Raw genomic sequence first — 24,818 nt, 5'->3', positions numbered from 1 at the left:
CATTTTTGCAAAGATCAAGGTCAAGGAATTGGATTTTCATTCTGATTTTGACCGAATGTGAAACACACTTGCGTGGATTCCAGAATTGCTATCCCAAGGTCAGCCACAAGGAAATTTGTTTGTGCGAAGGTCAAAGTCATCAGGGTCAAATGGCAGATTGCAGAAGCTCTTAATGTCTTCATGCCAACAGGTACTATTAACTACTTATTGTAATCTACACAAACTGAACAGATGTGCATAATTTTCCAGATCTGCAAAAAAAAAAAAAGCTCAGTGTTTGAGTTTATGAGAAGATCATCTCTGTTAGAATGCAAAACATTGCATTTCTGTGGTAGATGTAACGAAGGTCTGTGGTGCACACGGACTCTGGTATGGTGTGTCCCGTGGTTTGTATATTACCATATCAGCGAATATTCAGACATTGCAGTTGAGAGTAAAGGCGAGTGAGCAGATCGTTGAAACTGCTGGTGCAGCATGACAACAAAAGGAAGCCCTGAAAAAGACTGGAGCTGAATGTTTTCCAAAGAGATCTGCTGTCAGAGCACAGCGTTGAATCCAGAAACCTTTTTTTTTTTTTTCTTTTGGATTAAAGTACCAACATGGTGTATGATGTAGTTGTGCAGTTGCCACATTCAGTGTTTCTTAGTTGTGGACTCAGCTTACTGTGGTCAGCTCTTAACGAATGTGAGCACGATGTCAGGGTAAAAACAGAAGATTTTTGTTTTTGTCTCTCTGGAATGGCTCATGATTACTATGGTAACTGCACGCATGCTCCCAACATACACGCGCGCACACACATACACAGACTCCTAAATCACCAAGGCCATGTCCACATTAACACAGCTCAATCTGAACGTGACGTCTAAACTGTAGCAACTCCTGCAGATTTGTTATAAAATGTAACTGTCAGCCATTTCTAATCTGCTGCTCTTCTTCCTGTCATTATCTCTGTGTGTGCATGTGTGTTTCCCAAGGCAGCCAATTAATTCATGGTTTTGTATCTGCTGTCATATTCTCTCCCACTCGTTCAGATCGCTGTAGCCCAACAGTGTTGCGTTGGAGACACCTGGTGGTAGAAGTAGGCTACTTTCAATGATACTGAAAACTATAGTTCTACAGTTTTTATTTGACATGTACTGAGGAGCAAAATCATGCTGTTAAAATCCATTTTTTATGTGTTGTATGATTCAAACACTATTTAATTTGTGAAAAATGACTCAAACCCTCATTGCATGAAGTTTCACCGTGAACAGGGCTGGCATCACGTGTGGCTAACACACCACAGTTGAATAAGGTTCTTCAGTTTCATGTGTCACATTAAAAGGCTATTTATTCTAGAGCTGTAATGAATAATAATAAGTCCCTCTTGTTTGTACTCGCGGCCGCCACAGCAAATCCAAGGTGGATCTGCATGTTGAATTGGCACAAGTTTTATGCCAGATACCCTTCCTGACGCAACTCCACATTACATGGAGAAATGTGGCAGGGGTGGGATTTGAACCGGGACCCTTCCACACCGAAACCAAGAGCACTAACCACTTGGCCACCACCCCTGCAGCTGTAATGAATGAATGATCTATTATTAAATTAATCGGCAACTGTTTTGATAATCAAGTCATTGTTTTGAGTCCTTTTTTATTTTTTGTCTAAATTTTTGCCAGCGTTTTACATGTGAATAAATTCTGGTTTGTCTTGTTTGTTTAGTAGTGGGGGGGGGGGGGGGGGGTGTGGCTTACAGTATGTTAATTGAACAGCAGCCATTATTCTTTAATTTTGTTTTATGAATGTTACATTATGTATGTTTGTGGCTAAAAAGTTTTATATAGTTTTCTTATTTATTGCAGTTTTACACAGTCATTGTTCTATAATTCCTTTGTATTATGGGAACCATGTTCTTGTAATATGGGAGTGCATCCATGCAGTTCCCATAGCAGTCATTTCCCCTTTCTGATGTATTTATATTTAACTTTTAAGACATGCCAATGTACAGGGTGACCCCCCCCCCCCAAAAAAAAAAAAACCCCATAAAATTGTAATAAATCCTACAAAACTTCAGTCTGTGTACAATCATTCTCCAACATTTCAGTTATCTTGGTCGCTTTGCATAAAAGTCACGCCCTATCAAAATTATGCTCCAAATGGTATGATTTGTTGGCAAAATAGGCCTCCAGGCAAAATGTCTTTTCCTTGGTTGACCAAGACATGTTTGGGAAGATGATTAGAACAATAGGAGTATTTATTACAATTTTTATGGGTTCTGGGGTTTTTTTTTGGGGGGGGGGGGGGGTCATCACCTGTACCATGTTGTATGCTATTACCTTCCCTTCTTCAAAGTGATTCCATGCTGTAATTTTTTAGTCCATATACTGCACAGGCCTGGGTTTGACGCATCAGTATCACCAAGAGCAAGCAACAGAAGACATATTTGAACAATTGTTTGAGACAGTTGGCAAAATATTACCAAGAAATGTGACATACATGATCTGGCATTCACCTTAAGTATTACAGCAGGAAGTCACCAACCATGTTTCTGGAGATCACCTGTTCTGTGTTTTCCAGCTTTCTGTGCTGCACCCACTGCTGACTCATCACTAAGTCAGCTGTGCACAGCCAATCAAGTGCTTGGTAACACCAGACTTGACGAATCAGCTGTAGTTTAAGCAGGTACACAGGGAGTCGTATACAGCAGATGATCTGCAGGAGCATTGTTGGTGACCCCCTAGATTACAGTGTAGATGTGGCTTAAAATGGTGTCCACTTATGATGTTTTGTACATGGAGCTGAAGTTGTCTAATTAAAAAAAAAAAAAGTAAAAGTGCTGGGAGGGAAAAAAGGAAAAAAAAAAATCTCACATTCATCTACTGTAAACGTGAATGCAGCATGAGTCTGCTTATGTTGCTGCTTCTGTGCCACACTGTGAAATCTGTGCTGGCAAAAGTGTGCTTTGTGGACTCTTAAAAGATTGAGCAATTTTGGATTATTGAATACTTTGGATGAAAGGTTTTTTTTGTCTTTAATTCATTCATAAATTCATTTTCTACAAGTATACCTGGAGACTCTAGTCAAAGGTCTTTTCTTTAACAGTTTCAAAATTCTGTGTAATCCTGTCAGAGTTCCTTCAAATAACACAAATGAATTTCAAACATTTATTGAGAAACTGCTAAATATTTAAACTTTGAAGGTTTTACCTACCATTAGCATTAATGCTGGGCACTGCTTTGATAAACATGAATTTACAATCCTGAAGCAATTTAGATTTGTTTTACTTCTCTTGATTTGTGTGCCAGACTTGTGAATCCAGTGATTGCTACTTGTTTACTACCTTGACTTCACTTTGCTTAATAATAATTTGAAACTCATCACTCTTTCTCAATCAGAGGCCTATTGAAACATTTTGTGAATTCATGTTAAATGCTTTAACTTTGTAGACACATTGAAACATCAAGCATTTGTCTACTTAATGTGGATGGTGTTTGTATGTTTCAGGCTTGTGGCTCGACACAAATGTAGGATTCAGATGTCAATAAAACAGGGTTCGTTACACAGGTAGGGAAGCCAAGATAAACGACAGGATCCGAAGCATTAGGCAGCGACGATGTCAAAAAACGAGACAGGTCAGACAGGTAGGCAAAAAACAGGACAAAATGCTCAGAAGGAAAAAGTGCTCAAAAGTGGCTTAAGGCTCAACAATCTCGCAACCAGACGGGGTGAAAGGTGTGACTTAAATAGAGTGATTAGCAGGAAATCCAGGACAGGTGTGTGGAAAGATCTGGAAATGTGTGTGGCAAGCAGGAGAGAGGACCAAAGGGAACTACCCAACACCAAGCAGAAGACAGCACACAAAGTCCCTCCACCAAAACCCCAAGCAAACATAACAGTGACAGAATAGGCAAAAGCAAATCAATGAAAACAAAAGACACTCCTCACAGATCCCAATCATGATAGTATGAACTTTACAGTATTTTGTGTCCGTAAAAAATGTCTTAATGGAATTTCTCGTCATTGCAATGGTTGCTATGGATTATGCTGTGGAAATGTGAACATGAAAAGTGCGTGCATCTATGGGATCAGGAGTCATCTTTGAGTCTTCCTCCTGCAGCCACGTTCACTCTGCTAATGTTTTCTAAAAACCCACGTTTTCTGGGCAGAGTTTGAATCTGAGTCCGAGTTTGAAGATCCAAAACAGAATTTATGATCTCCATTAAATAACAGCAACTGCTGCTTTTTTGCAAACTATGAATTTAACATGAAAAATGACTTGTTTTTGATTGAGTCACAAGAAAAACTCACATTTTCCAGAACTAATATACCTGGTTTGTATTTTGTACCTTACTGTTGAACACTCATAGGAAGCCTTCACACACACTCCTGAAGTCTTTCATCCGCCACATGGGCCAAGGAGGGCGTGGCCACTGGGAGTCACCATTGGCGTCTCTTCCCCGTCTGCCCAACCACAGTGCCTGTGAAATGGGAGAACTCACACAGACTGGTAGGAAAGGCAGCCATTCTATGCCATTAAATTATGGATTCCAAATATCCATTTATTGTTTCTAAATATAGTCTTATACTGTTCAATATGTTAATTAATCAGTTTATCAGAGAAATCTGCAATTTCTAGGATAAATTTACTTCTTCTTCTTATGCTTTCGAATGCTCCCATTAGGGGTCGCCATAGCAGGTCAACAGTTTATATCTCATCCTGTCCTCTATACCTTTCTCTGTCATGCCAACCACCTGCATGTCCTCCCTCAGCACATCCATAAACCGCCTCATTGTACTCTTTTCTTCTCCTGCCTGGTGGCTCCATCCTCAGCAGCCTTTTTAGGTCCCTCCTCTGCACATGCCTAAACCATTTCAATCTCACCTCTCTGATTTTGCCTCCAAATCATCTGATCCGAGTTGTCTCTCTGTGTTTATTCCTAATTCTGTCCATCCTCATCACTCCCAAAGAAAATCACAATACCTTCAGCTCTGCCTCCTGTCTTTTTATTAGTGGCACCGTCTGTAAGATGTACAGCATAACTGGTGTCACAGCTTTCTTGTAAACTTTCCCCTTCACACTTGCAGATATTTTTCAGTCACAAATCACTCTGCCACCTTTCTCTACTCCACCGTGCCTGCACACTTGTTGACCTCTCTAAAAACACTCCCCATTAATTTGAATAGTTGACCCCAGTATTTAAACTTATCTGCCTTAACCACCTCTACTCCTTCTAACCACATTATTCCCCCTTGCTCCCTCTCATTCACACACATGTACTTAGTCTTACTCCTTCTGACTTTCATTCCCTCTCTCCAGAGCGAATCTCCACATTTCCAGGCTAGTCTCAACCCTTTCTGTACTCACTACAAACCAGAATATCATCTGCAAACATTATAGTCCATGGAGACTCTTGTCTGATCTCATCAGTTAACCTGTGTATCACCATTGCGAACAAGAAAGGACTCCAGAGCCAATCCTTTGTGTAATCCCACCTCCACCTTGAATGCATCTGTCATTCCTACTGCACATCTTACCACTGTCACAAAATCCTTGTACATATCCTGCGCTACCCTCACATAACTTCTCTGCCCCTCCAGACATCCTTGTACAATACCTCAGTTCTTGGCACTGTGTCATAAGCTTTCTCTAAGGCTAGAAACAAACAATGCAACTCCTTCTGGCCTTCTCTATAAGTACTGTTAGAGGAAATACTGCATCTGTAGTGCCCTTTCTCTGCATAAAACCATGTTGCTGCTCACAGATCTTCACCTCTTTTCTAAGCCTAGCTTCCACTACCCTTTACCATAAGTTCATGCTGTTGCTCATCAACTTGATGTCTCTGTAGTAAACCACAGTTCTGCACATCACCCTAGTTCTTAAAAATCAAAATTAGCACACTTCTTCTCCACTCCTCAGGCATCCTCTCATTTTCCAAGATTTTATTAAATAGTCTGGTTCGAAACTCCACTGTCATCTCTCCAAAACATTTCCATGCCTTCACTGGGATGTCATATGGGCCAGCTGCCTTTTCACTCTTCATCCTCTTCATAGCTGCCCTAATTTCATCCCTACTAATCCCTTGCACTTCTTGATTTGCTCTCTCTCCATCAATCCATCCTTCTCTCATTTTCTTCATTCATTAGCTCCTCAAAATATTCCCTCCACCTTCTCAACACACTCTCCTTGTGTGTTAACACATTATCTGCATCCTTTGCCTGGCAAGTCAGTACAAGTCCTTTTCTCCTTTCTTAGTGTTTAAGTTCTTGTACAGCTTGCTGTATGCCTTTTCGTTAGCCTTTGCCACTTCTCTGTTCACCTTACGCTGGATCTCTTTGTACTCCTACTTTTTCATCTTTCTAACTGTCCAAGTTCTTTTTGCCAACCTCTTTCTTATACATTCCTGAACATATTTTTTTCCATTACCAAGCTTCTGTCTTCATTCCACTGTCCAGATGCCACACCTACCACCTTCCTGTCTCCCTCACGACATCTGTAGTCTTTTTCCAGTTGTCCCAAATGGTTTCACATCCATCCAGGCATCCATTGCCTGTCTCACCTCCTCCCTGAATTTCATACAATTGTCTTCTGCCATCTGATCCTTTGAGCTCTCACTCTCCTCCTCTTGTTCACCTCTAAAGTCATCCTGCGCACCACCATCCAATGGTGTTTAGTTACACTCTTCCCAGTCCTCACCGTACAGTCTCTCATTCCTTTTAGGTTGCATCTCCAACAAAGAATGTAGTTCACTTGTGTGCATTTTCCTCCACTCCTATATGTCACCCTGTGTTCCTTCTTTTTCTGAAAATAAGTATTCACTACAACCATCCCCATCCTTTTCTGCAAAATTCTTTACCAGCTGCCCTTCCAAATTTCTGTCCTTGATACCATATCTACCCATTATTCATCACCTCTGTTCCCTTCACGTAGCATGCTCATTGAATTCCACATGTTCACCAATCTTTCATGCTTTGGTACACCCTTCACCACCTCATCTAACTCATTCCAGAATTTTTTTTCTTTTTCATCTCACAACCTACCTGTGGGGCATATGCACTGATGACATTCATCATGGCCCCATCAATTTCGAGCTTCACATTCATTACCCTGTCATACACTCACTTAACCACCAGCACACTCTAAATATACTCATCCTTGAAAATGACCCCAACAACATTTCTCCTCCCATCCACACCATTATTCAGAAACTTGAAACCACCTCCGATGCTGCTGGCCTTCCATTTGGTTTCTTGTGGATGATGCATTGCATCCAGAATGTATTCACAGCACTTCACTTTTTCCACATTTTGTTATGTTACAGCCTTATTCTAGAATGGATGAAATATATATTTTTTTACCCCTCAAAATTCTACATGCAGTACCCCATAATGACAATGTGAAAAAAGGTATTTTTTCACATTTTTGCACAGTTTTTTTTGGAGATTTTTGCAATTTATTAAAAATATAAGAAAACTAAGAAGAAATCATACGTACATAAGTATTCACAGCCTTTGCCATGAAGCTCAAATTGAGCTCAAGTGCATCCTGTTTCCATTGATCACCCTTGAGATGTTTCTGCAGCTTAATTGGAGCCTAGCTAGGCAAATACAGTGGCTTGGACATGATTTGGAAAGGCACACACCTGCCTACAAAAAAGGTCCCACAGTTGACAGTGCATGTCAGCACAAACCAATCATAAAGTCCCAGGAATTAACTGTAGACCTTCGAGACAAGATTGTCTCAAGGCACAAATATGGGGAAGGGTCCAGAAACATTTCTGCTGCTTTGAACATCCCAATGAGCACAGTGGCCTCCATCATCCATAAATAGAAGAAGTTCAGATCAGTCAGGACTCTTCGTGGTGCTGGCAGCCAGTATAAACTGAGAGATCGAGTGAGAAGGGCCTTAATCAGAGAGGCGACCAAGAACCCGATGGTCATTATGTCGGAGCTACAGCATTCCTCTTTGAAGAGAGGAGAACCTTCCAGAAGGACAACCATCTCTGCAGCAATCCACCAATCAGGCCTGTATGGTAGACCATGAGAGGCCATAAGAAACAAAATTCTCTGGTCTGATGAGACCAAAATTGGACTCTTTGTCAGCCCTCATCCATACAGTGAAGCATGGTGGTGGCATAATTGCTGCCAAAGGTGCATCAACAAAGTATTGAGCAAAGGGTGTGAATATGTATGTACATGATTTTATTTTTTTATTTATTTATTTTTTCATGTTGTCCTCATGGGGTGTTGTGAGTAGAATTTTGAGGGAAAAATTGAATTTACTCCATTTTGGAAAAAGGCTGTAACATAATAAAATGTCGAAAAAGTGAAGTGCTGTAAAAATTTTCCACTTGTACTGTATGTCTGCCTTTTTCCTCTCCATTGTATCAGCCAACTCTTCATTTACTAGTCATCCTGCCAATATTCGAAGTCGCAACTTTTACTTCCACCTTTCTAGTTTTCCTTTTCTCCTGCTGTCTCTGTACACTTTTTTCTTCTTCTCCTTCTTCTTCACCTTCACCTTCACTCAGCAGTAGCATAATTTCCACTGACAAACTTTTGGGCAGCGGTGTCGCTAGCAGCCGTTGTTAACTCGGGTCTCTGATCCATCATGGAAATTCATTTTCTGACCTGTATATTTTTGTGGTGACTTTACGCTGGAACGACACTCAGAGTGTACTGGCTGTACAGCCCATAAGACTGACAATACATTTACTCTTTCTGTTTATTTGTTTTTGTTTTCCAGTCATAGTCATATTAACACATTGTTAGTAGTCAGTAGACAGGAGAGGAGACTTAATGCTTTCCACTTGAGAAGCATCATTCATATCCTGGGTATATCATGGCAAGACAGAGTAACAAACGCCAAAGTCCTGTCTCATGCCGCCCTCCCCAATATGTTAAATCTTCTCAGGCAGAGCAGACTGCGTTGGTTATGTCATTTTCATCGCATGGAGGATGGTCACATCCCGAAGGACAAACTATATGGAGAACTAGCTTTTGGGAAGAGAACCACTGGCCGTCCACAACTGCGTTTCAGAGACATATGTACAGTAGTGTTCAGAATAATAGTAGTGCTATGTGACTAAAAAAGATTAATCCAGGTTTTGAGTGTATTTCTTATTGTTACATGGGAAACAAGGTACCAGTAGATTCAGTAGATTCTCACAAATCCAACAAGACCAAGCATTCATGATATGCACACTCTTAAGGCTATGAAATTGGGATATTAGTAAAAAAAAAAAGTAGAAAAGGGGGTGTTCACAATAATAGTAGTGTGGCATTTGGTCAGTGAGTTCGTCATTTTTGTGGAACGAACAGGTGTGAATCAGGTGTCCCCTATTTAAGAATGAAGCCAGCACCTGTTGAACATGCTTTTCTCTTTGAAAGCCTGAGGAAAATGGGACGTTCAAGACATTGATCAGAAGAAAAGCGTAGTTTTATTACAAAGTTGATTGGAGAGGGGAAAACTTATACGCAGGTGCAAAACATTATGGGCTGTTCATCTACAATGATCTCCAATGCTTTAAAATGGACAACAAAACCAGAGACGTGTGGAAGAATAAGGAAAACAACCATCAAAATGGATGGAAGAATAACCAGAATGGCAAAGGCTCACCCATTGATCAGCTCCAGGATGATCAAAGACAGTCTGGAGTTACCTGTAAGTGCTGTGACAGTTAGAAGACGCCTGTGTGAAGCTAATTTATTTGCAAGAATCCCCCGCAAAGTCCCTCTGTTAAATAAAAGACGTGCAAAAGAGGTTACAATTTGCCAAAGAACACATCAACTGGCCTAAAGAGAAATGTAGGAATATTTTGTGGACTGATGAGAGTAAAATTGTTCTTTTTGGGTCCAAGGGCCGCAGACAGTTTGTGAGACGACCCCCAAACTCTGAATTCAAGCCAAAGTTCACAGTGAAGACAGTGAAGCATGGTGGTGCAAGCATCATGATATGGGCATGTTTCTCCTACTGTGGTGTTGGGCCTATATATCGCATACCAGGTATCATGGATCAGTTTGGATATGTCAAAATACTTGAAGAGGTCATGTTGCCTTATGCTGAAGAGGACATGCCCTTGAAATGGGTGTTTCAACAAGACAATGACCCCAAGCACAATAGTAAAGGAGCAAAATCTTGGTTCCAAACCAACAAAATTAATGCCTCGCAGATGTGAAGAAATCATGAAAAACTGTGGTTGTACAACTAAATACTAGTTTAGTGATTCACAGGATTGCTAAAAAAGCAGTTTGAACATGATAGTTTTGAGTTTCTAGTGTCAACAGCAGATGTTACTATTATTGTGAAAACCCCTTTTTCTACTTTTTTTACTAATAGCCCAATTTCATAGCCTTAAGAGTGTGCCTGTCATGAATACTTGGTCTGGTTGGATTTGTGAGAATCTACTGAATCTACTGGTACCTTGTTTCCCATGTAACAATAAGAAATATACTCAAAACCTGGATTCATCTTTTTAGTCACATAGCACTATTATTCTGAACACTACTGTAATTGGGACATGAAAGCACTTGACATTGATGTAGAGTCCTGGGAGGAGCTGGCAGCTGATGGTGTATGCTGGAGAAACGACTTAAGATGGGTGAGGAGAAATGGATAAAAGTGGAGGCAGACAGGCGGGCACGCAGAAAGAAGCACAACAATTCAAATAGACCAGAAAACTATTCACAGATGTGACTTGATTGTGACAGAGACTGTTACTCATGTATTGGTCTCTACAGCCACAAGAAATGCTGCTCCAGCAGAGCTGACGATTATGAGGATGGACATCCATGATCACTCTTGATCAACGGACGCCCACCACCCGGTAGTCAATAGGGTGGTGGTAGTAGAATTCTTAAGTGAACTCAATCACTTTGTCCTAAACATTAAAATGTGTAGTACAGCTATTTGTGTGTGTTTTTTTTTTTTATGTGATATTGTTAAATTATTTTTGGAATGTTCCGATCTTATTGAATCCAGTCAGAATCATCCTGATCAAGACATGTTGATTGATTGCATCAGATAAATTAAACCTGTCACCAAAGTGCAAACTGCCCTTTACTTTGTTTTATAAGTGTAGAGCCAGTGACTGAACAGGGAGTCATGGCTGCTGCTTCACTATGGTAAGCACATTTTGCTATAAATATGCAACAAGCCTATTTTGTTTACACAGACCATGAACAGTGCACGTCAGTCTGGCTTTGTTTCATAAGTGTGGAGCAGTCACAGACGGTGCTCTGTCAGTCAGTGTTGCGGTGTTGTGGTGCCACCCATGGCTGTGCCATATCATACAATCCACCAGTATAAATTTTTACTTGATTAAAAATGTCTTGTCGTCACAAAATCAATACCTGGGTTTCCATTATAGACTGGAGGAGTAGCAAGATGGCGCTGGAGTGTTTGGCACGCTTTCCGCGTTACTTTTTCCTTGTTGTTTTAGTGTGTTTTTCTTTGGTTGGCAATGCTTCTCCTTTCCTAATTTAGTCCATGAGCCAGTCATCAATTTTGACCTAATCAGTACCACTGAAGGTGACTAAACGACACTTAGAATCCAGCCTCATTGTACCATCCATGACCTACACAAAAATGTATGATAACCATCCCAGGGTGGTAGCTGTAGCCAGGTTGGGGTCAATGAAGAATTACATAGAGGTCCAAATTTTAAAATGCTCCAATCATGTTGAAATCATGTTATTTGTCTGATCATAACAATTCCAAAAAAGTATAGTTTGTACTATCTATGATGGAATGTTCTGGAGTTATGGGGAAAAACAGCAAAAATGGTGACAAAGGTCAATTTCAGTTTGTACAGGGGTCAAAAGTTAAAGTTGCTAAAATTCAGTTTAAAAATGATGCAAATTATTGTTTGAGTTAATAGGGTTCTAAAAAGGAATAGTTTGCACCATCTGTCATGCTTAGTTATCATGTTACAGGGTAACATATGTCAAATGTCATAGAATCCAATGGACGCCGACCTTGTTTGACCTTTACCTTGAAGACCAAACATTCAACAGTCAAAACTATTCCATTTATTAATCCTTTTATTTCAACCAATAATTTGCATCATTCTGTACTGAAATTGGAGCAACTTTAACTTTTGACCCCTGTACAAACTGAAACTGACCTTTGTCACAATTTTTGCTGTTTTTACCTAATAACTCCAAAACACTCCATCACAGATAGTCCAAACTATACCTTTTGGAATCATTATGACCAGACAAGTAATGTGATATAGTTTACAACATGATCGGAGTGTTTTTAAAGTTTGACCTCTGTGTAATTCTTCATTGACCCCTACCTGGCTACAGCTACCTCCCTGAGATTGCTATCATACAATTTTGTGTAGGCCATGACACACTGAGGCTGGATTCTAAGTGTTGTTTAGTCACCTTAAGTGGTACCGAAAACCTGCTTGGCCCATGAACTAATTTATAAAGTCAAGCGTTACTACAGTTCAGTCATCTTCTGGAGCTTTTAATTGATGTCGTTCTGTAAAAACGAGTGAGAGTTTCTCTCTGTTTCTGTGAGCTGTGATGCTGTGTTAGCGGGGGGAGAGGGACACTGAGCAGCAGTCTGAGGACACCTGAGTGAAATGGGGATTGTAAGACTGCAGGCTGTGCACTGGAAGGCTGTAAAATCCAATCACCGTACAGGGTGACTGGTTTTAAAGTGTGACAGATTCTCCACAGCCATAGCCAACCACAAAAAGTCTGTGCACATGTAGGTAATGTAGCTCACCCCCCCTCCCCAATTTCAAACCTTCAGACAAGGCAATCTGATAGTTGTAAAACTGATATCTTAAACTGATAGCAGAGTTCTGCTTTACACAATATTAACATCAGATGATTGTTCGCCAAAATATTGGTAATACCTCTATGGATGTCATTGCGATGAATATGTAAGTCCTGCTAAATATTTCCAGACTTTTTGTGTGCGTGTGGGTTTTTATTTATTTATTGAAATGCTCATTTCCATTAAATGTATTTTCAATATGCCACTTCAAATTATTCAGTTTTACATTCATGATCTAGTGCACAAATCTAAAAAAAAAAAAAATCATTAAAAGCAATTAATGAAAACATTACGAAACAGTTTGGATTGAAAGCTGTTTAAGTTGCAAACATACAATGAATTATCTTTAATGTGCATGCATTTTGCTTTGTGCAACTACAATATCAAGTAAATACAAGTATTGGCTGGGGACTCAGCATCAGTAGATACTCAAATGGCTGATCAGGATCAAGGGCAAAAATACCTGATCAGGGCATCCCTAGAGTATTACACTGATTGTGCCAAAGTCTCAGTCTGTTGCAGGGTTGATATAAAAGGATTATTAACTGAGTGCGAGGTCTGTACGGGGCAATATCAGACCGAGGTGTGTATGGCCCAAGCCTTAGTGTTTATTATATTGCTACTATAAACACAAAAATGTGCCGTATCACTCAAATCAGCTAATCAGAGCGTGCATAATGTCACAGCCATATAATAAAAACCAGTATATTAGAAAAGTCCCGAGCTGGATATATTTCTTCAGATATTTAGTAGCACTAGTATATTGACAGTTATTAAAGTAGATTGTTATATTGTGGATTTTTAACTCCCCGTATAGTTGCTTTGCTCACTCATGGACTAATTTCCTCAACTAATTTGTCAAAAAAAAAAAAAAAAAACATTTCTCCCATACAAAGTAGTTGCAGAGCTCTCAGAGGATTGCTAATAGTGTTTTAAATTGACTGTTTTTAAAAATGTGAACTTCTCCTTCAGTATCTAATTACATATGTTCCAGTCCAACAGCTATACATTTCTTCTGTTTTCCAGGTGTGGTGCAACACCTTCATAACGGGCAGCTCCTCCACCGTGCCTATAAACTCCATGGTTTGCTCCCATCTGATTGGTCACCTCATCATATATGGGTGGAGACGACTGGTAAGAGTCGTACTCTCCAGAGTGGACTGGCTTTCCTCTATGGTTTCCTTCCTGATTTTAATTGGGAAAAGCTGACTGTACGTCACCAGTGGAGCACATTGTTCTGTGGCTCAGCCTGCGACTGCCCCGCGAGGAACCAATACCTGGAGGAGGAGCAGAGGAGGCAGTATCAGCTGAGAGTGGCCAATACTGAACTGGAGAGGACCTATGCTGATATGGCGCGCACTTTGGGCCTGTCCACCCGCCAACTTCGAGCTGCAAACCCTATAGACTCGCTGCTGTGCCACCTGTGCCACGGCCTTCCCTTCCCATGTGCTTCTGTGGGAGACGGTGGTGTTGGTGGATGTCTGAGTCTAGCACAGTTTGCTGTGATTCGTCATCAGCAGCTAGAGGATGAGGTGGAACGCAGGAAATTGGGGACATACCACAAATACGCCATCCTGGCCATGTACCCCTACCTCAACCGAACAGTTGCCAAGATGGAACAAGCTGCCAGGGTCATGGAAGCAGGGCGGCTACAGCGTTCAGGGACTGAGGAGATATTCTCTCTCTCCTCTGCCCATGATGTCACCATCGCACCACTGCTGAGTGCTCTGGGACTGAAGGGGGCCAAGTTCCCACGTTTTGCAGCGAGAGTGGTCTTTGAGCTGTGGAGGAGTCCCACACAGACTGAAGGACAGCCAAAGAAGAGAGCCGGCAAAAATAAAAAATCCAAGGCAAAAGATGGTGAATTGTTCATCAGGGTGCTGTACAATGGCGAGGATGTGACATTTCACACCGCCTTCTGTCGCTCCCATAACCGCCGCGTCAGCCAGCCACTCTGCCCTTTGAAGAACTTTGTGTCTTTTGTCAAGAGAGACATGTTCAGTGTTGTTAACGCCACTTCCTACCGGGAGGCCTGCTACAAACGCCTTAATTGACAGATGAACAGATGCAGAGTAAGGTGAATGAGGAAGAAGAAAGCGTTAACTTTCCACAGGATGCCACTTTTTGCTGTTTATGGTGTCTGAAAACAGTGTTTCTTTTTAAAATGTAATCCTTGGGACTAACTGAATGGCAACACTGCACAAACTCTGCATCCTGCCTTGTCCAGAGGTCTTCACAGTATGACTGTTTGGTCGCCATGGTACTGGCAATCACTTAGCAAATATTTAGCATTGTATTTTTTTTTTAATGATTATCATTTGTTAGATGCCATAAATTCAAGGGAAATTAAATGGCACTTAGCCACTTTATTGCTACATTCCATAATGTAGTGGAACTTTAAAAATCCCAGAATTCTCAAAGGTTTACAAGAATATACCAAATTTTACTGAGTATAATTTTCTTTTCCTTTTTTTTAGTACTTTGGGAGGTCCTACAACTCATACTCTAGTGTGACTTGTATACTTTTTTCTGCTCTTCGAGGGATGTTTTTGAAAGGTGCGCCTTATATTCTGGAGAATACATCATAACTGAGCTGGGAATACATTCCGGGATTAATCATTTGTGGGAAATATTTTGTGCACGTTAATGGTTTTTACTGAAAATGACACTTTGGGGTAGTCTGGCTTACATTCCTAAGCAAAACCAACTCTTGTTTTATGTAGGGAGCTAATATAGATGTTAAAGCCGATCATACACTCCACAATGATATGATGCAACACTCCTGTATTATAAACATTTCAATGTAAAGCAGGAGCATACTGCAAAAAAATAATAATAAATAAATAAATAAATACAAAAAAAAAAAATGGCCCTATGATTGTCCACTCCATGTGGCAAGGTAGAAGGACAGCCGTTAGTCCCATCTGTGATCCATGCAGAGCACCAAAGTGAGAGAGAGAATAAAAAATGATAGTATATTATAGAGCATAGGTTCTCAAGTACCAGTGAACTTACACATTTTCCGTCTCTCCCTGCTCTGCCACATGCACATTGGCTCTTTCAGGTGTCTGTTAGTAACATGGACTGTATATACAGACAGACAGATATATATATAGACAAAGCCTATGTGACGTCACGCATAGGTTTTCTTTAGAGACCCAGAACAGCCGATATGGGCATCACCATGTTGGCAGCAGCGGCACAATGAACTCATTAATGCATAAAGGGGTAGAGCATGGGTGGCTCAGTGTGTGATGAAAGAAACCTGAACACGCCCTTTTCTTCAAGTGCGATCCACCTAAAGCCTGGGTCCCATCAAATACTGAAGGATGAATAATGAGCCACGCAGCATGTTTTCTTTCCTATGAGAGGGTTTCTTCAACTATCGTGGGAGTTTCATGGCTCTTAGAGCATTATCTTCAGGTAACGAGGCTCCTCTCTGAGCGTGGCGCTAATTTCAAGATGTTCCAAATTTAGCAACAACAACGTGGGGCAATTTGTGTACGAGTTACTACGACGACTTAGAGGCATGTGCGTGGTGCTTACGAGGCTGCTAAAAGCCCATTATCCGTGTGCCTGGCACCTACGCAGGACCTGAGAGGCTATTTTTGGAGCGGCTGCCCTCTTGCGCACACAATTCCACCTGCTCTGTGCGCTGGACGCTATATATAAAATAATTATTTTGTGGCGGATTAATCATTTTCTGCCAAACTTTGGATGCTGAAATCACCTCTAATCACTTCTGGAATCAGAGGACTGTTTCATCTGAATGCATTTTTTTCCTCTTTCCTGCTCCATGTGGAATGTATTTTGAACAGCTTAAGGTAACTATTTTTAATGTTTTTATCGCTTGATAAAACAGTTCCAAGCTGTTAAGGTATGTCTATGGTTGATGTAATATCTTGTTAATGGCTCACATGAGCTCCGCTGTGTGTGCGCACTGTGCACTGACGCAGTGACTCATCATGTTCCAAAGGAGCATTTAGGCAGAACGGCAACTCACAAAAGAGTGATTTTTCAGTCAATAATGGACTAACACAAAGTTAAATTTTGGATGACTGTGTGAAAGTGGATGTGTGTTTAAAGCCGCAGAAGAAATGACTCCAATGAAGCCGCTGAAAGCAGCGCAGAGCTGGGCAGCAACACAGAAGGAGAGCGCACAAAAGACCGATTTTGTAGACATAACACAAAGATAAAAGTTGTATCACGGTGACTTGTAAGCTGTGGAAGAAATAAAGAATTTATTTATTTATTTTTTTAAAGTGATCTACATGAGTTGCGGCAGCAGGTGTATATAATTAAATCAGCCACCTCATTGTGTATGGAGAATGGCAGCACACGCAAAAGAGCGATTTCGCAGAAATAAACAGATGAATACAAAGTTAAAAGTGGGATCACGGTGTGAAAATGACTGGTTAAAGCCAGGGAAAAAAATAAAGCCAGCAAGCCACGGATGGAAAGGAAGCCAGTGAGAAGGAGCACAGAGGCGGTTGTTCAGGAATGGACAGCAGCGCGCACAAAAGGGCGATTTTGCAGAAATAAATGGACGAATACGAAGTTAAAAGTGGGATCACGGTCTGAAAATGACTGAGTTTAAAGACGGGAAAAAATAAAGCCAGCAAGCCGCAGAGGTGGCTGTCCAGGAACCCTTGGTTTGGTTCTAGCTGGTCTGGTGCATTACAGGTGGACAGCAACCTGGCGCACAGCGCACAACCGCGGGTCTGTACTGGAGCATCTATTTTTGGACTGCGTTTAAAAAAAATTACTTCCTGCACAGCCGACCAATCTGCTCCACATGGACTGGGTCCTCAGGATTCAGCTTCAGAAGCCTCCAACTCCACGAACTGCAAAAACTGAACCCAACCAACAGGAAGAACGACACACATTTCACCTTTCTGTATATTTTCAAATAAAAGCTTCAGTTACTGTGATCCTGCTGCTTGATTCTATCCTGATCCATGGTCCAGTTATCAGTACAAATCTTGTCTAGCGTGCACTGGTGCACGTCCATCACAAGTTGCATCAATTGTGCTGTCTCTCTCTTTGTGGAGAAACAGTTCATCAAATATTGCAGAGAAAGACTAAATGATCCTATATGAAGATTATTTTTCAAAATGCGACTTACAGAAAGCACGTTTCACATGTCCACATCCTGTGATGCTTTTTCTTTTCATTTTAATTGGGTCATGTCTGTGACGCTTCTCATCTGAGTCTCTATCAGTAACTGCTCGATTGATGCATCATCACTCCAGCAGTACCCAAGGATCTTTTGAAGAGACCTCGTACCAAGGACATTGAGTTGTCAGCGTAAGTCACTGGTTATCACCCAAATTTTACAACCATACAATGAGACAAGAAGGAGCAGGACCTTCAAAACTTGGATTTTCATTCTTCTGTTACAGTTGTTACAGGTCTCTGGGTTTTTAAAGATTTAAATCATATTTTTTCTTCAGCACCACTGTAATTTTATTCCTTTATTTTCTTCACAGCCGGTCTGCTCGGTGTCAGCCTGATCCCGTCAGATCTCAGAAGCTAAGCAGTGCAGGATCTGGTTAGTACTTGGATGGGAGACCTCTTTGGAACACCAGCGGCTGTGTGTGTTTCTCCAGTTGAAACTGGTGTTGTGTCAGGAAGGGTATCCGGTGTAAAACTTGTGCCAAATATCAGTGCGGCTCTGGCTGTAATACTGTGGAGACCTCGAACATTAACGGGAGCAGCCAAACTGATGACAACAATATTTTATTTCCTTTCTTCACGCTGTGTGGGTACAAAGTCGAATTTCGATCCCTGAATGAGAGAAATTCAAGCAATAAGATGCCATGATCTACATTTGGTAGTGATGCCAGAGATCCCATGGGGGATCCCGCTGATCAGTGCGAGGATGCTGGGAAGAACACAGTGACTGCCAATCACAGTAAAGAAAAGCAGCGTGACGACACTTGAACAAAATCAAGCAAGATGATGGAAAGCAGTTTGACACAGCTTGCTCAGGGGTGCACACCTGAAACATTTTGACTGAACCTATGCCTGGGAGATCATAACCGGGTTGCGACCACCGGTAACCTCCAGTGTGACTGGACCTCAACAGTTTAATCCAATCATATGTTTTAAGGACATCAGATGAATCTGCCCACCATAAAAGTTTATTTTTCAGGATGAGAGGTCATAAAGTGAGTAAAAATTTAAAACAATGTAAACAGAATACAGGCACATAAAAACAAAAGTTGGTTTGTTATTTTCTGGTATATTACAGTATGTGCTGTCTTAGTGCTCTTGAATGAATTTTTCACAGTAGATAATGAATTCGCTGTTCTCTTCGTGAATCAAGTAGAATTAAATGTGTCATTTAAACTTTTCTGTCTATTATAATTAATGTTTCATGTCCACTGGAACTGAATTTATTTTATAAAAAATGATCTCTTATGACTTGAAGATTTTGTGACACCCTCTTTGTAACATGAAGCTGTGATGTCCACCTGACCGCAATGTGTGTGGGGCTTAACACATAAACATCATATTAATTTAAGCGGTCATGAATTCTGGAATCATTTCTGCCACAAAACTCAAAGGGAGAAGTCATAAACACAAGAATATAAATTTAAAACTGAACACTCCACCGAGGTGACCTTACATTTAATGTTTCAAAATAAAATATACAAAATATTACTGCAAAATGATAAGTTGATGCACTGTAATGTGTAATTTGTGGGTTTATTCGTTAAATTATTTGAATCAAATGTTTTAAGGACATTGGATTCATCTGCTTATCACAAAGGCTGATTTATAAAATGAAGTTGGTTATTATCAAACTGAGGTATGTGATGCTCTTCTGGTTTTAATATTTTCATGAATTTTCTAAATATATAATTAAACCTTTGAGTTGTTTTCATGAACCAAACAACTAAGGGAATCAATTGAACTTTGACAAAATTTCTCTTTATTTCAAAAATGTTACAATCATAAAAGTTAAACTGTTAAAATCATAAAGTTAAAGTTTATTTTTCCCCCATTTAAACTGACTGTTATGTTAATTAAAATTTATTGTCTCAAAAATGATTGGTTGTGACCACCAATCACTATATAATACTGGATAGCTCATTGGTCAATATTTTTGAAGCAAACTGGCCGCCATATTACCACTCAGATGTTCCGCTCCAGATCCCTCATTTCTGTTGATCTTTAATGAGGTGCACACAACTTTATTCTTCATAATTTTTTAAAAAATACCTTCATGCGCACCTATAACCTGCGCAAATCGCCAGATCAAAGGCTGTGGATGAACATTTCACCTGTGAGTATGATTGAAATGGGAAGTAATGAACAACAATTTGAAGAGTTCTATCCATTATTCCAGCATATATGCAAAGATAATAAGTCTGTGTAGCCACATGTTGTGTTTTGTGTTGGATGAGCTATTTAAGACATTTATTAGGTCTACTTATGCATAGTTTTGTAGCTTTAAGTGTTTCTACAAGCTCCATTACTTATATTAGGCTGAAGCTTATAGAGCTACGATGTGTAATAAACATTGTTATTTTAGGGAAAACTAGCTAGTTAAGTGGTCTTTTCTTTTAGCGCAACTATTTTAAAAAGTACACTCTTTCTGTATTAGCCATCATTACTTTTGTTATCCGGTTTTGTTCAAAATATGGTACCAATACATAAACACACACATACAGTAGTGTTCAGAATAATAGTAGTGCTATGTAACTAAAAAGATTAATCCAGGTTTTGAGTATATTTCTTATTGTTACATGGGAAACAAGGTACCAATAGATTCAGTAGATTCTCACAAATCCAACAAGACCAAGCATTCATGATATGCACACTCTTAAGGCTATGAAATTGGGTTTTTAGTAAAAAAAAAAAAAAAAAAAAGTAGAAAAGGGGGTGTTCACAATAATAGTAGTGTGGCATTCAGTCAGTGAGTTCGTCAATTTTGTGGAACAAACAGGTGTGAATCAGGTGTCCCCTATTTAAGGATGAAGCTAGCACCTGTTGAACATGCTTTTCTCTTTGAAAGCCTGAGGAAAATGGGATATTCAAGACATTGTTCAGAAGAACATCGTAGTTTGATTAAAAAGTTGATTGGAGAGGGGAAAACTTATATGCAGGTGCAAGAAAGTATAGGCTGTTCATCTACAATGATAGAAGAATAACCAGAATGGCAAAGGCTCACCCATTGATCAGCTCCAGGATGATCAAAGACAGTCTGGAGTTACCTGTAAGTGTTGTGACAGTTAGAAGATGCCTGTGTGAAGCTAATTTATTTGCAAGAATCCCCCGCAAAGTCCCTCTGTTAAATAAAAGATGTGCAGAAGAGGTTACAATTTGCCAAAGAACACATCAACTGGCCTAAAGAGAAATGTAGGAATATTTTGTGGACTGATGAGAGTAAAATTGTTCTTTTTGGGTCCAAGGGCTGCAGACAGTTTGTGAGACGATCCCCAAACTCTGAATTCAAGCCACAGTTCACAGTGAAGACAGTGAACTGGTGGTGCAAGCATCATGATATGGGCATGTTTCTCCTACTATGGTGTTGGGCCTATATATCGCATACCAGGTATCATGGATCAGTTTGGATATGTCAAAATACTTGCAGAGGTCATGTTGCCTTATGCTGAAGAGGACATGCCCTTGAAATGGGTGTTTCAACAAGACAATGACCTCAAGCACACTAGTAAACGAGCAAAATCTTGGTTCCAAACCAACAACAACAATGCCTCGCAGATGTGAAGAAATGAAAAACTGTGGTTATACAACTAAAAACTAGTTTAGTGATTCACAGGATTGCTAAAAAAGCAGTTTGAACATAACAGTTTTGAGTTTGTAGCATCAACAGCAGATGCAACAATTATTGTGAACATCCCCTTTTCTACTTTTTTTTACTAATAGCCCAATTTCGTAGCCTTAAGAGTGTGCATATCATGAATGCTTGGTCGTGTTGGATTTGTGAGAATCTACTGAATCTACTGGTACCTTGTTTTCCATGTAACAATAAGAAATATACTCAAAACCTGTATTAATCTTTTTAGTCACATAGCACTACTATTATTCTGAACACTACTGTATACAGTCACTTGCCCAGTTCCAGATCATTGCCAGTTCTGGATCACTGCTATAGTTTTTGCACTGCCGTTTCTCGTCATCAGTGCAAATAAGCTAATACTTGGTACCAATGGAAAGACTGATGTTTTTTCTACAAACGACCACAAGCTCGACCAGATCCAGCCACCCTTGTAATCAGCAGAGGAATCAAAATATCCCGGTCTCGGTGGTGTATGCGCGTTTTCTGACTCACTCATTCCTGCAAGTGTGAAAGTGATGATCTCTAAGAAGTAGCAAAGGTGAGTTAGCCATTCAGTGTCATTGGTTCTAGAGTGGGAAAATACTTATTTGGGTAGAACATGTCATTGTATTATGGCTTTCTGTTTAATTGCTGTTTAATTAATTGCTGTGTATATATGTATACACACAACCCCAATTCCAATGAAGTTGGGACGTTGTGTAAAATGTAAATTAAAAACAAAATACAATGATTCGCAATTACTCTTCAACCTATATTCAATTGAATACACCACAAAGACAAGATATTTAATGTTCAAACTGATAAACTTTATTATTTTTGTGCAAATATTTCCTCATTTTGAAATGGATGCCTGCAACACATTTCAAAAAAGTTGGGACGGGGCAAGGAAAGACTGGGAAATTTAATGAATGTTCAAAGAACACCTGTTTGGAAACAGATGAGTGTCATGATTGGGTATAAAAGGAGCATCCCCAAAAGGCTCAGCTGTTCACAAGCAAAGATGGGGCGAGGATCACCACTTTGTGAACAACTATGTGAAAAAATAGTCCAACAGTTTAAGAACGATGTTTCTCAATGTTCAGTTGCAAGGAATTTAGGGATTCCATCATCTACAGCCCATAATATAATCAGAAGATTCAGAGAATCTGGAGAACTTTATACACATAAGCGGCAAGGCCAAAAACCAATATTGAATGCCCGTGACCTTCGATCCCTCAGGCGGCACTGCATTAAAAGCTAACATCATTGTGTAAAGGATCTTACTGCGTGGGCTCAGGAACACTTCAGAAAACCATTGTCAGTTAACACAGTTCGTTGCTACATCTACAAGTGCAAGTTAAAACTCGACCATGCAAAGCGAAAGCCATACCTCAACAACATCCAGAAACATCGCCGCCTTCTCTGGGCCCGAGCTCATTTTGAAATGGACAGACGCAAAGTGGAAAAGTGTGCTGTGGTCTGATGAGTCCACATTTCAAGTTGTTTTTGGGAATCATGGACACCGTGTCCTCCGGACAAAAGAGGAAAAAGACCATCCAGATTGTTACCAGCGCAAAGTGTAAAAGCCAGCATCTGTGATGTTATGGGAGTGTGTTAGTGCCCGTGGCATGGACAACTTACACATCTGTGATGGCACCATCAATGCTGAAAGGTACATCCAGGTTTTGGAGCAACACATGCTGCCATCCAAGCAACGTCTTTTTCATGGACGTCCCTGCTTATTTCAGCAAGACAATGCCAAGCCACATTCTGCATGTTTTACAACAGTGTGGCTTCGTAGTAAAAGAGTGCAGGTCCTAGACTGGCCTGCCTGCAGTCCAGACCTGTCACCCATTGAAAATGTGTGGTGCACTATGAAGCACAAAATACGACAACGGAGACCCCGGACTGTTGAACAACTGAAGTCGTACATCAAGCAAGAATGGGAAAGAATTCCACCTACAAAGCTTCAACAATTGGTGTCTTCAGTTCCCAAATGCTTATTGAGTGTTGTTAGAAGGAAAGGTGATGTAACACAGTGGTAAACATACCAGTCCCAGCTTTTTTGAAATGTGTTGCAGGCATCCATTTCAAAATGAGCAAATATTTGCACAAAAACAATAAAGTTTATCAGTTTGAACATTAAATACCTTGTCTTTGTGGTGTATTCAATTGAATATAGGTTGAAGAGGATTTGTAAATCATTGTATTCTGTTTTTATTTACATTTTACACAACGTCCCAACTTCATTGGAATTGGGGTTGTAAAGCTTTTATAGCCACATTTCTTCATTCATGGATGGATATATGAACATGTCCAAGTCCCTGAGTATCTTGGAGTTCACTGATCTTAATAATTAAAAAAATACAAACAGCATGGTACTGGACAGTGACTATCTGGTGCAGGCAGTTTTCAAAAACTGAGTGATCGTGCAAGGAGACTACTGAGGGAAGCCATCAAGACACCGTGACAGCGCTGAAGGTGAATGTGTGCATCGTGGAACGTTTGTCTGTTGCATCTTGTCTGTAGCTTCATGGTGTTTTTGGACGTCATATAAATAACCTAACATCCTTATAAACGTGTCACCCCTGTTAAAAGTTGCACAGCAAATCAGCATAAGCAGGAAACCCGAACTAGTTTATTAACATGTTTTTATTGTTTCGATTTAATTCGAATTTTAAATCGGGATAATTAACAAATATTAATTTTCTGACAATTTCTGCCATGCCTACCAGTGTGACACAAAAAGAAGAAGAAGAAAAAAAACATGCAGCAGATAAACTGTGTATCCTTTCATTCACAAGCAAACAGAGCTGTGCTGCAGGACAAAAAAAAAAAAAAAAGCCCATATAGTGAAAATATAATTTCACACACAATTCACTCTTATTTTTCCCAATCAACAGTCTGATTTTGAGCATTCTGGGCAGAAGGCAAGCTAAAGCACTTCTGAAAATGAGTTGTACAGTTACCATCTTGTCAACATCATATTATGTTCTTAATGATGATGACAAGCAGCTTGTCTAGTGTGAGGAAAGCACTCGAGATTTTTACATCTGTATAAATATCCTGACTGTGTGCTCTGCCCTGCAGCGCTGTTGACAAAGTGGATAATAGAGGGGAGAAGATGGGCCGACATGATGTAACACAGTGGTAAACATACCACTGTCCCAGCTTTTTTGAAATGTGTTGCAGGCATCCATTTCAAAAGTTTATCAGTTTGAACATTAAATATCTTGTCTTTGCGGTGTAGTCAATTGA

General features: G+C 40.1%; 1 protein-coding gene across 2 annotated transcripts in view; it reads left to right on the top strand.

The window, feature by feature from the left end:
* pxylp1 (2-phosphoxylose phosphatase 1) overlaps positions 1 to 15,372 on the top strand; it is a 118,488-nt gene extending 103,116 nt beyond the window's left edge. For both annotated transcript variants that reach the window (XM_034167835.1, XM_034167834.1), the window contains 2 exons: positions 4,350 to 4,489; positions 13,799 to 15,372. In XM_034167835.1, coding sequence (XP_034023726.1) covers positions 4,350 to 4,489; positions 13,799 to 14,826 — 1,168 coding nt within the window. In that variant the 3' untranslated portion in view covers positions 14,827 to 15,372. The remainder of the gene's footprint in view (positions 1 to 4,349; positions 4,490 to 13,798) is intronic.
* Positions 15,373 to 24,818: the final 9,446 nt, after the last annotated feature.

Source organism: Thalassophryne amazonica, chromosome 4 (assembly GCF_902500255.1).
Source record: "Thalassophryne amazonica chromosome 4, fThaAma1.1, whole genome shotgun sequence".
NCBI lineage: Eukaryota > Metazoa > Chordata > Actinopteri > Batrachoidiformes > Batrachoididae > Thalassophryne > Thalassophryne amazonica.
Note: the sequence above shows the minus strand (reverse complement) of the source record. Positions and strands in the feature narration are given on the sequence as shown.